At 33.6% G+C, this 13,046-nt stretch overlaps 1 protein-coding gene across 3 annotated transcripts; it reads left to right on the forward strand.

Annotated features, from left to right (window-relative positions):
• Nucleotides 1-206: 206 nt before the first annotated feature.
• Nucleotides 207-13,046, forward strand: LOC110666501 (phosphoglucan phosphatase DSP4, amyloplastic). Of its 3 annotated transcripts, none has more exons than XM_058133365.1 (14): nt 207-351; nt 462-537; nt 644-688; nt 1,458-1,566; nt 1,870-1,946; nt 2,066-2,142; nt 2,343-2,423; nt 3,242-3,374; nt 4,514-4,573; nt 5,577-5,633; nt 6,583-6,678; nt 8,643-8,702; nt 10,820-10,927; nt 12,783-13,046. In XM_058133365.1, exons 1-14 carry the CDS (start codon nt 326-328, stop codon nt 12,921-12,923), a joined length of 1,146 nt encoding a protein of 381 aa, XP_057989348.1. In that variant the 5' UTR covers nt 207-325; the 3' UTR covers nt 12,924-13,046. The 3 variants fall into 3 exon arrangements, with proteins under 3 accessions (XP_057989348.1, XP_057989349.1, XP_057989350.1); XM_058133366.1 differs by having other exon boundaries at nt 462-534; XM_058133367.1 differs by lacking the exons at nt 207-351; nt 462-537; nt 644-688 and adding an exon at nt 1,185-1,334.

Here is a 13,046-nt window from a genome sequence, read left to right on the forward strand (position 1 = left end):
AAACGCTTTACTTAGCCGGGGTCATTTCGGATCCGGAATTCGCGTCCGCAAATTCAAGTATGCTGTGCTGCGGGCCCTACTTGGAGTAAAAACTAAAAAGTCAACATTACTCTCCCAAAGTCCTATCTTCCTCATGATGGCATTTTTGAGAATCTTTCAAAAGACAATCCCTTTTACAAATCCTACCAAACTATATAAATACCAAAACAAAAACTTTTTCTTCTTAAAAAAATTCATTACAAAAGTTCCACAGTCCATACTCTTTTCTCTGCCTCTCAGATTTTTATTTTCTTTCTCTGTGTTTCTCTAGCTCTTTCTTCCTCAGATGAATTGCCTTCACTATCTCCCAAGGTTCTTCTCATATATATCCTCTAAATCTCTTTTCTTTTATCGTTTTTTCACAAAAATTTGATTCATAATTGTGTATATATATATATATATATATATATTGGGAATTGTAGATCCTCTGTTTTGCCTTTGCAAGGCTTCAAATGTCACCAGAGAAAGCCTGCTTCTTCATTTTCGGTTAATGAGGTGGTTGGTGTTCTCTCCTACTCTAATTTGTATGAAATTTCTTTGTGTATTGATGCAATTTCATTTAGCATCACGCAGAGTTACTAACAAATTCCATGATTTGACGCAGCGAATTATCAATTGTAGTGATCTGCATCGAACCATGTCTGTAAAGGTAGTTTTGGAATCTGCAGATTCGATGTTGATTTTGCTGGACCTTTGATTTATTTATTGTTTTTTTCTCTTTTTAAGATCAAGATTCAACAGTGAAAAATGGATTTTCCACTATTGAGACTGTAGATTTTTTTCTTTCTGTTTCAGTAAATATCAGCCATCTTTTAAAAAAAAAAAAAATTTGAATAGGACAAGAATCAAGATATTTTATTTTGTGGAATATTCTTTGCTTTGTTTGTTCTTTACTTTTTAATTTATTCTCTTTAGAAAATGTTTCTCTTTCTGGCTGTCTACTTTATCCTGTTCTTATCAGTCTGTTGTCCATCATAATCAACCCATGTCATTATTCATTGCAAAAGCTTTAACATTTTTTCAGGCATTTGAAATGGAAGTATTAATAGGGTTAATTATATCAATTTTGCAAGGCTAATATGCAACAAGTCGGAAGAAGAAGAGGAGGGTAGGGAAGGGGGGGGGGGGTGTGGGGGGGTGTTGGGGGGAAGTGTTGGAGAATCTATCCTGGTGTTTGTTTCAATCAAAAGAAATGATAATGAACATTATTGCATACTAATGCAGCTTCTGTAGTATTTGGCAATTCTACATGATCATACAAGAGTTTTTATCATCTGTAAATTGGGGTATTTATGGTAATTAAAACAGCAATTTGTTTGCTGATAAAGAAATTTTGTTTCAAGATGTTGTCGATCTTTCGGCTTTATTCAGTTTGAACCTTTTTCTAATACAAGATTATTTGATTTCGTTGCTTGTAGGCAATTTCTGGTTCTGCATCTAGTGCTGACATAAGTGGTGCAGATGTGAAGGAGGACAAGGGAAAATCTGATATATACAGTCATAATATGACGGAAGCCATGGGTGCTGGTAAGTCTAGAAATGCTGTGGTCCTATTTTAAGCATGAGGAATTGGTGGATCAGGCAAGTTCTATTCTAGGGGCCTGAACCTGAATATTTTAAAAATGGTTGCAGTTATTTTAAACCTTCACTCTAGTCAAAGAAATCTGATTACCTAATGTAAGGATTGTATGCTGGCCTTAATGTTTTTTTTGGTCAACAGATTAAGTAAGTTTATAAGCATGCTTTTAAAGACTTAACCTTATTTTTGACATATTATTTATTTTACCTATGAGCACTGCTAATCATTTTTTCTGTTGCGTTCTAGTACAGTTTTGACCTATAGGCATGAACTAGGAATGAACTACAACTTCATTCGTCCAGATTTGATTGTAGGATCATGCCTGCAGGTGATTCTCATTATTGAACTAAATTGTGAAGTGCTTTTTTTTTTTTATTTAATCCTTGTAAATTATCTCTGATTGTAGCTATTTTGATTTCTTTTTTTTTTTTTTTTTCAAATTGCTAGACTCCTGGAGATGTTGACAAGCTTCGAAAAATAGGAGTGAAAACCATATTTTGCTTGCAACAGGATCCAGACTTGGAGTATCCTGAATAACTGCCTTTACGTTCCATTTGTTTATGATTTGATCTTTAAAAAAATAGAAAAAAAAAAACTATAGTTTTTATTGCTTGTGTTCTTTTATATAGCCTCCATTTGATTGATATGTAACTGTTGAGCATTTGAGACTATAAGAAGTTTTAGGATATTAAAAATACTGTAATTCCTTTATTACTATTTCCAGATATTTTGGGGTAGATATCAGTGCCATTCACGAATATGCCGAGAAATGTGGTGACATTCAACATCTGCGTGCAGAAATAAGGTGAGTCATAACAAACGCTAAAAAGTTAACTGCTTGTTATAGTTAAGCTTGTTTTCCGCTGAAAATTTTGCAGATAATATACAGTGTATTTTCATCAATTTTCAATTGTTTCAGTATTCAATCCTTTCCCACTTTTTGGGATTTCAGTTCCCAATTTCAATTATTTTCCACTTTTTGGGACTTTAGATGTAGCGTTCAGTGATTTCCCATTCAAGTAGTTTTCCCTTTATTCTGGTGAGATGTTACTCTGCTAAATTATTCTTTTGTTTCAGTTGAATTTTTACTCAATTCATTTATTATGGTGATAAAGAGCATAATTGATGAAATATTGGAAGAAGACTCAACTTAGGAAATATCAATTACATTCAGTATAAAATTAGGAAGTTTAGATTTGTATTATTATATAATTCTTTAGGAACATTTATAGAGTTCTATTAGGTTTAGTATTTTGTTATTTAGGAATTTTGTGTTGATTTGGAAATCCTAATTAGTATTTTATTAGGATTTTCTCTTTTAAGGATTCGTAATCCGAATATTAGTAGTACATGTTATTTTACTCTATATACCTATGTCTTCTAGGTATTTTGTTAGACTATTTTTGATGATTGATAATTAAGCACAATAAAAAAAAAAATGATAATTTGTTTATCTAAGAAGTCATTTCTCTCCCTTTGAGAATTGTTTCTCATCCCTTTAGGTGTTTCTTTACTGGTTCTACATCAATAATTGATGATGTGTGCATGAATTCACATATGTACCTCCATTTCTGTATGGTGCAATTTTTTACATGATACAGTACCTAATATTTGATGTAACAGGGACTTTGATGCATTTGATTTACGTATACGGCTTCCAGCGGTGGTCTGTAAATTATTCAGAGCCATAAACCAAAATGGAGGTGTGACGTATATACATTGCACTGCTGGACTGGGAAGAGCTCCTGCTGTTGCAGTATGCATTCCAGTTTTGTTTTTGAAATATGTTCTTGCTTTGTCCTGTCTAATTTTTCATTTTAGCCAACATCTTATTCTTTGTTGCTATTTTTTTTTTTTTTTTTTTGTCTTTATTCTCTATATCTATCCTGCATTAAAGAAGCCACAGAAACCTTGCCCTGAGTTTTGTTTGTTCTACTTCTACATCTTCCAACTGAAGATTTTCTCATGCTGTTGTCATTTTGGGTAGCAATAGAATTCTAAGCAAGTTGTTTGGTTCTTTTCACTTGTAATTTTCCGTCAGTACAATGCTTCACATTCCAGATTTCTTGGCCTATGGCATTTCATTTCCTAAACTATGACAAGAAAGTACAAAGAACTCAAGCTGATTACTAAAAGTCCGTCCATGTTTGTAAGTAGAAGTTTCTGCAGAAAGTCATGAAATGTTAGTGAAAATAGTTCAACATCAGTGTAATGAACTACAATAAACTTTATCCCAATCTTGATGTGAGGATGTGTGTAATTTGGCATTTGTTGGTAGGAGAAATTATGTCATCAACTTTAAGTTTCTTATTAGAAGGCAGGTAGTAGGAAATTTATCAACTTGAAATTTGTGTAACTAGTACACATTGTTAAAGTCCTCAGGATACCACACATACACTATAGATTCTCATTCTTGCACAAATTATGTGAGTTTCTGTAAAATGGTGAAATTGAACTTTCAGATCCATTCAAGAGCATGAATTTACTGGCAAGAATATGATAGGAAGTGGAAATGATAACCATTGATTACTGCAATTACAAGAGAAAAATTATGGGAACTTGTTGGGAGTTTCTGCAATTAACAACCAACAGTAAACTATCAACATATTATACATCACTACATTAGCAAATTGATCTACTAAATAATGAAACTTGCCAATGAGATAAACAGAAGAACATGAAACGAGTATCTATGAAAATAAGTGAAAAAAGAATCTGATTGTTGAATGTTGATTGCTTTGGTGTATACTTGCTTTTGTTATGAGGATTGTTTGTGACTATGTATTAGGTTCCTATGAGTTTGAACTTTCACATGTTCTGGCTTTTTCATAATGGTAATTGGTTGATCTCTCCTTATTCCTTAATAGTGAATTGAGCTTTTGATATGAATCACAGATGGCATACATGTTTTGGGTTCAGGGCTACAAACTTGGTGAAGCTCATGATTTACTTCTGGTAACTTTTAATTTCTGTCCTTTAACCTCGTAAGCATAAATGAGTGTTATATGTATTGACATGGTGTCTAAAATGATCACAATTTTAAAATTAAATGTTACTCCGAAGCAGATTAATTTATTATAACAACTTAAAGAAGATTTGTGGGTCCAGTTCATGAACTTGTAAATTCAGTATATAATTAGATTTGGTTGTATAGCTTCATTTGCAATATGAGGTAACTTATTATGGAATGCTATAAAATCTCTTTGATGCCAAATTTGGTCCAACTTTGGTGATGGGCAGTTTATGTATTGGTTAAATCCCTTATACTTTTCCAGTTTATAAAGTGGGAGATTAGTATTACATGTTGCCCTAGTTATAAATTTGTAGTTATATCATAGACTATCGCTGGATAGGCATTTTGCATTCCATGTGTGCAAAAGGCATGGATCATGATGGAGACCATTACCTATATTGCCAAATTCAATGTCAAATCTTCTATTCGTAATTTGGTATTTGCAGAGTTAATGAGAAAGAAAGAGGACTGAGGGGCCATTATATTCATGAAAAACTAGGGCTAGAGTTGGAATTGGAATGGGTGATCTAACATTTGTTTAGCACAAAATAAATTGAAATCAGAATGCAATTCCTCCAAATGGGTGAATCACTCATTTCCCCTTCCTCCCAAGGGGATGAGACTGTCTCACTCCCATGGGAATTAAGCCAATCTAATGTTTATTTGCCATATGACATTTAAAAATTTAAAATAAATACACAGATAAAATAAATAACATCAAAGAATTTACAAAGTCCTAAAATTAAAAAAAAAAATTATTTGGCTATTGATATTGTGCTACAAATGGCAATTAAATTTTTAAGAAAAAAACATAAATAGAAATTGTTAAATTGTAATCAATTAAATCAAACAAGCCTTTAGTTGAGTAAGAAAGAGGATTGTAGTACATGCTACATAGTAGCTGATTAGCATCTTCAAAGTAACTCATTATTTCTTTTCTTGCAGAGTAAGCGTTCATGCTTCCCCAAGCTGGATGCTATAAAAAGTGCTACTGCCGATATAGTGAGTTGTTTCCCCTTCTCTTATTATTATAAGAATGAAGCCTTGAATATGGTTTTCTTTCAACATATTTTGAATTCATTTTTTCACTGTGTTGCGAATGACTTAACATTTTTATTTTTTTGGTGAAAGTAAACCATTATGCAGTTTATACAGCTGTGTGATTGCTTTCCACCATATAGTTTCTGCATATACCTTACTAAGAAGTCCAAACAGCCTGCAGTTCTGATTTGCAGCTAGGGTTCACCATTTACACATGTAATAGGTCATCATTTTACCATGTGCATTATTTTTAAATTTAATGCTAAATTTCATAATTTGAAATGCTCTTGATAAAACTTTTAATGGATTTTATACTTTCGTCCATTTTGTTTGATGGTTTTACTTTCAGTGACATTGAGGTGGGCAGGTCTTTCTATATGATACAATAGTCAAGCAATTGTGTTTTGCATTTCTGCGTGCTCTAATTCTTAATTAGCAATTTTTAGGGTGTATGAAAGCACTTAAGGAAAATTTTAGCAAAAATAACATTGCATGTTTCTTAAAAAAGTTTCTTTTGAAAGAATTTATGTTTCTTAAACACGTTTCTTTTGAAAGAATTTCTGCGGTGGCAACTTGGAGAACTACCTATGAGACTTGGTACGAATGGACACTCCTTCACACGGAGAATTGAAACTGTTCTTTTATTTATTTGTATGTGAAATTCTCCTGTCTAAAAAATAATGATGGCTTTCATTTTAAAAGTATTTCAATAAATAATTCTTTATATTAACTTTATTTTTCCTCCCAAAGTACTATATACTTTTGTTTTCTGTTTGCCACCCTTAATTTCACTAATTGATCAGTTACAGGAGTAATACTTTCTAAGAATTGCAAGCTTAACGATGTTACTTTCTGTCTTGAAATTTTAACACCTTACAAACTACTTTATTGCATTTGTCTTATTCAAAAGCTTACAGGTCTTAGGAAGAGGCTTGTTAATCTGACGTGGAAAGGTGACAACTGCTCAACAGTGGAAATTTCTGGACTTGATATTGGATGGGGCCAGGTAATATTTCTGTATGAACTCATCTCTGTGTACTTTAAAATATTATTTAGAATGGGGTTATGATAACTACTGATAAAATATGGACAGCACAGTCTGTTTTGACTTGAGAGATGCTAGCACATCACTACTTCATGAACACAAAATGTCATATGGGTTTCCATATAAATACACCTGGTGTCCTATAGTCACGTGTCTGGGGTGTGTGTGTGTCTACTTCATGAACACAAAATGTCATATGGGTTTCCATATAAATACACCTGGTGTCCTGTGTGTGTGTGTGTGCACACTTTCTTATTTGATCTCTATGTATGTTTATATAAGTTTGATATATTATAACTTACGAACATGATATAAGGTGAATGCTACTTTAAAATACATCCTGCATGCTTTACAAATGCTCCTTAAAAGAAAACCTGTAATTCCCCATGTTCAAGCAAGTGGTAAAGTTGCTTCAGTTCAAAGGAAGAAAAAAAAATTGATTGCTTTCTGTCTAACTAGTTGGAAATATATTTCATGAATGGTAGTGCCGGAGAAGATGTCTTGGGCTGGTTTCTTGGCAGTGCCCATGCATTATGAATTTGCATGTGGGCATGAAATAATGTAAAGGCACACTTTGCATTTTCACTTTCCTTTGATAAATAAGCAGTTAAGCACACATAAGAGGCCATTAGATTTATATTACAGCTGTTAATTGAATGTATAATATAAAACATGGACCTTAGAAATATGTGACTTTCATGAATCAAGAAAACTTTTCCTCAAGCTAACCCTTTATGGGCTATGGCTGATGGACATTTTATTTTGAAGCATGGCATCTAAAGTTATTTTCAACCTTAGCTTACTGGATGCTTATCAAAAAAAATAAAAAAACCCTTAGCTTATTGGATTTGTCATGCATAAATAATTTCCTGCTTCACCTTGCTTACTGAACCCTGTTGCTAAGGATTAAAGACTCAATATGATAGTTCTAGAATTTTTACCCTCCATATTTAACTTGGAAACCAGTTCTTAACTATTAACCTCAATCTTTTTAGATGATTGATAATGAGTTGAATGCCAAGGCAATGGCTGCATAAATTGCATTCAATGATATTTGTCTTCTAAACTATTTAAATATTTGATATTTCCAGTTCAAGATGTTAGCTAGGGTTGGCTATGATCCCGTTCTAGGCGGTTCCAATTCTAGGGCTGGGAGCCAAAACCGAAGGGTCCCCCTCGATTTTGGTTCCGGTCCAGTTTCAAATTTAGTTCCAGTTCAGTTTGGTTTTGATCAAATCTAATGGTCAAAATATCTTTTTCAATTTTTTTCATATTTTTTTAAAAGGGAAAATTTTCAGTTTTGGCCTGGGAATGGACTGTTTGGTTCCAGTCTGGTTCAAATATGGTTTTGGTCAATTCAGGTTTGACTGTTTTCAGTTCCAAACCACATTGTGGCCGGATCTAGTCTCAGGTGCACAAGCTTTTGGTACTTTTTCTTCTTTTTATTCTCTGGAAGCTGAAGAAGATTGTTGTGGAATAGATGCCGAGTTTGACACATCTGTTGTAATTTGGAAATCTTAATCTATATGAGCTGGGCGGTAACACATTTTTATTTAATTCATTCAATTTGGCTACATGGTTGAGAATTGCTCATTTTTATTGTGCAAAGATTTAGCTGTGGGTTTGGACCTGCATTTCTACATTTATGGAATAGCAAACTTTTAATAATAGAAGAAATTTTATTGAATAAATAAAGGAGAATACAAATAATATATCCTCCTGAATCAAAGTGGAAAAAAGTGACAAATAATGTTTTAAGCATTATGCAGTATATCACACAAGTTATATTTTTTTATCAGTTAAAATTTGTGGATACATCAGATCACACTTCTTCTTCTCTTCCTTTTTTTGTCAATTTTTTTTTTTGGCAGAGAATACCTTTAAAATTTGATGATTCTTCTTCTTTTTTTTTTTTTTTTGGGCAGAGAATACCTTTAAAATTTGATGAGGAAAAGGGTTTTTGGATTCTCGAAAGGGACTTGTTGGTAAGTCTTTTAGCCTCCTTCCTTCCTTTTCTTTTAAAGGAGTGTACTGCATCTGGAAGCTGCAAATTCTTAAGTGTGAATTCCCATTACATTTCATTATTCTCTCATATTCTTTGACTGCAAGGCCTTTAGTGTTTCAAATCCGTTACTCTAGCCGATGGTTCTGTATTCTTTCTAATCAAAGTTTTCCACGTTTACGTTTGGTTTACAATTGACATTATAATATGGGAAATTTACCATTTAGTTCATGAGTTTTATCACTAATAACTATTTGCTGAATTTTTGGAAATTAAATGATTTAGTCCCTGACTTTTGCTTCCCTCAAAATCTGAGGTCTTTCCGTCCAATCCGGCCGTTACTCTAGCTAATTTCAATGGTACAAGGAGAGAGAACTTTGAAATGACTAATTTATCCTTTCTCAATTCTGTTTCTCTCTCCCTATTTCTCTCCACCCTCTCCCCCCCCCCCCCTCTCTCCCTCTCTCCCTCTCTCTACATTTTTATCTCTTTCCCTTGTTTTTCACTTCCCATCTTAATCTCTCTTCTCCCCCATTTTTTTCTCCTATTTCTACCCAAACAATGCCGAAGAAGGCAAAAAAAAAAAAAAAAAAAAAAAAAAAAAAAAAAAAAAGAACAACAACTTAACATAGCATTAACAAAAACAAAAGATATTAATAATTACAAGAAGATCAAAATTAACAAGAATAAGAACAAATTTCAGTAATTACCCAATAATTTCAACAATTCCACAAACACGACAATTATAGTAGAAAAACTCAGTGATTACAGTAGAGAAACTTAGCAATTACCTAACCCATCAGTTGCACTTCACTGGCTCTGTTTCCACACACCCTCAACTCCTCTCCACCATGCATAAGACAGCTCTTTCCTGCCCAGCCTGGCTTCTGTCACCATCTAATTTGTCTGTACGAGCACAATCCTGCCCAGCCCAAGTAAGATCATATTTAACCTTCGAGCAACAATAATTTGCCACAAGCTGGATAAAGAAGCACTTGCAAACCCTTCTCTAAAAAGATGGATGTGGAGATTACAAAGGTGATTGAGCCAAAATTGATCAAGAGTTGGACTGAGGTTGTTGAAGGAGACCACCTCCCGATGCTAATGCATGAAAAGGGGAAGCTCGACATCGACATTTCTCAGCACAAAAATCATCTCAAATCGACACCAAAATCCAAAATATAATAAACCCACAGGCTAAATAAAAAACCCTCATTTCAATCTTTTCTAAGTCTCCCTCCCACTCCACGCCTATTCCATTTTAAGACCAGCCAATTCAAGACACCCGACAATCCCCACCAGCGTTCAAGACCATCGCTGATGAAGTTCCAATTAAAAAACGATGCCTCGCCTTCGTCACATCCACCAATGCCCCTCCGATGAATGAAGTTCCATCTCCAGCACCAGCACAAGCTGCAGAAGCTGCTATTGTGGGTATGCAGCATGGGATAGAAAATGGTGGAAAGAGTGGAGCAATTTGTTTGAACAAAGGAGGGAGAGAAAGAGAGAGACAAAAAGGAGAGAGTAGAATGAGTTGTGAAATTAAGAATATGAGAGAATGGAGAGAGATAGGTGAGGAATAAAAATTTGATTAATTGTTTTAATAACGAATTTTAACTAAATAAAGGGTATAATATTCTTTTTCTCTAAACTAATAGTAATTATGTTGTAAATTAGATGGAGGGACCTTGAATTTTGACGGAAGTAAAAGTCAGGAATTAAATCGTTCAATTTCTAAAACATAGGGACTAAATAGTGATTTGTGGTAAAACTCAAGAACTAAATAGTAAATTTGCCTTATAATATTAACATGTTAAAAAGTGCACTGAAGGACTACATTTTTAATTGTGCATAGCTACAAGTCAGTTCCACCAACTTTTGGATCCATGTTCTAATATAATTAAGTTCTTGTTTTATCATGCTACATATTTCAATGAATATATAGTTAACTCCTCAAAAAAGTAAGCAAACATAATACTAGGATTGATTTTGGAGCCTGAAGATTTCATCTCTGTTGTACACTGACCAGTTATAAAAGTGGATGTTCAAATAATATATGCAGTTTAAGCTGAAATACTATGTCAACTTGTGCTTCAACAGGAAGGACGCTATGAGTACAAATACATTATTGATGGTGAATGGACATTTAACCAACATGAGCTGGTTACCTCTCCCAACAAAGATGGGCACGTCAACAATTATATTCAAGTAAAATTCAGCTCCCTAGATTTTTTCCAATTACTACAAATATTATTATTTTGCCAATTGGACCAAAAAATCCGAACTTTTGAATTTATTGACAATTTTATTCAAATGTTCAATTTTGGATCAATTGACCCAAACTTTAAAATTCAAAGAAATTTTAGCCAAAATTAAAAATCAATTGATCAATTGACAATATCACACTTGGGCCGTGTATTCATGAATGCTTTGCAAAACACCCTTGGATTTTGTTTTACAAAATTCTAAAGTAAGATCAAATTCTATCTTCAATTTTGGCTAAAATTTCTTTAAAATTGAAATGTTTGATCAATTGATCTAAAATTGAAACCTTTGAATAAAATCACAAATTAGTATAAATATTTGGATTTTTTGGATCCAATTGGTGTTATTATGCTTTAATGTTTTCAATAGAAATGGGTATGTGTTCTTATGTCGTGTATATAAGTGCCTGATTTTTTTTGGATTTGTCTCTTTCCTCTTTTTTGGCCTATAAATATTATTATAGGATCCATTTGGTTCTACAAAATACAATTGGTAAACAAATTGTGTAGTTTGCCAATTTTGAAACATCAACTTTACATTTAAGTCTTGAAATTTGGAACTCCCTACGTGCTGCATACCTTCCCTCCTTTAGCAACATGGGTTTTGGCAAGATTGCTTGTTACAAAACCCATTAATATATCCTTTTGCCCACAAATAAGGGTGTACAACTGGTTGGTTCGGTTCTGAACCGAAACAAATCAGAAAAACTGAATTACATATTATCAGCAATTGAACTGATTCGATAGGCTAATTGAATCGAACCAAACCAAAATATTTCGGTTCAGTCCATTGGATCTTCAAATCTCAGCCGTCAAACACACAGCGCCCATTGTGTTCATTGATTTCAAGCAATCAAAACATTGAAACGGAACGCAGCGGCCAACAATCAAAAACACAACCATCAATTCTTCCCAACAATCCAACAATGCAAACACAAAACCCAATTGAAAACTGAAAAGAGAAAATGAGAAAAAATAGAACAGAGAATCAGATTTGACTGAGAGTCGAGGCGACTGACAGTACTGGTAAAGTAAAACCCAGATTCATAGCGCTGAGCGCGTTGTGTTGAGGCAAGGCATGGTGTTGAGGCGATCCTGTAAGACCCATATCATAAACCCAAAATTGACTGAGAGAGAGAGAGCAACAACAATGAATCCAAAGAGCACAGCAATATCAGTGTGAGACGAGGGATGGTAATCGGAATATACATGCAGCCAATAGATGATGTAGATGTGGGGTCTGTAGTCTGAGATTGAGGGAATTTTAGAATTAGAGCAGAAAAAATGGAGTTTGTGGTCTGAGATTGAGGAAATTGAGAGTAAGAGTAAAGAGTGAGGGAGAACTGAGCGAGGAAGAATTGAGGGGAAGCCATAAGTGAGAGGACGAAAGAGTCAGAGAATGGCAGTGGCCTAGTATCGTGATTGACTAAGAAATGTTGGGTTCTACACATGGATTTTGAAAACTACACAGTTTTACATGTAAAATCTGTTTGGTTCAGTTTTTTTTTTAATTAAATTAATTGAATAAAAAAATCAAATTTTTATAAAAAAAAATTAAAATCAAAACCAAAATTGAACTGAAAAACAGAATTAAATCAATTCAGTTCAATTTTCAATTAAAACTGATTAATGCACGCCCCCCCACCAACAAAGGACTTCAGATGCGCAGATGCTAAAAAGTCCTTTTAAGTCCTTTTAATTATTGTAGGAGTCCAAGTTGAGTGCTTTGTCTGTTGCATTTTCAGCCATGAGCATGTATAATAAAATTGTCTCTGTGCTTTCTTCTACTGTTCAACCAGGTTTTCAATGACAATAGTGACAGCACTAGTGCAGCAGTACGTAAGAGGTTGACCGGTGATGATCCATATCTAACAAGGGATGAACGGTTGGAAATAAGACAGTTTCTTGAAACTTCTTTTGATGATGATGGTGATGAGTAAATTGGAAAAGAAAAGGTACACAAATCTGCATATAAATATGTAATGAGATGTTATAAGTGTATGAATTATTTATTTGAAATTTTTGTGACGGCAATAAATATCGATGAAGTGATATTTTGTAAA

The sequence above is a fragment of the Hevea brasiliensis genome, chromosome 14, assembly GCF_030052815.1.
Source record: "Hevea brasiliensis isolate MT/VB/25A 57/8 chromosome 14, ASM3005281v1, whole genome shotgun sequence".
Classification (NCBI taxonomy): domain Eukaryota; kingdom Viridiplantae; phylum Streptophyta; class Magnoliopsida; order Malpighiales; family Euphorbiaceae; genus Hevea; species Hevea brasiliensis.

Excerpts from the sequence above, each read along its gene's own strand:
- LOC110666501 (XM_058133365.1), top strand. The coding sequence starts at position 326 with ATGAATTGCCTTCACTATCTCCCAAG. Across the intron at positions 4,574-5,576 it reads AAGCTCATGATTTACTTCTG|AGTAAGCGTTCATGCTTCCC; the intron begins GTAACTTTTAAT and ends CTTTTCTTGCAG. Across the intron at positions 5,634-6,582 it reads AAAGTGCTACTGCCGATATA|CTTACAGGTCTTAGGAAGAG; the intron begins GTGAGTTGTTTC and ends CTTATTCAAAAG.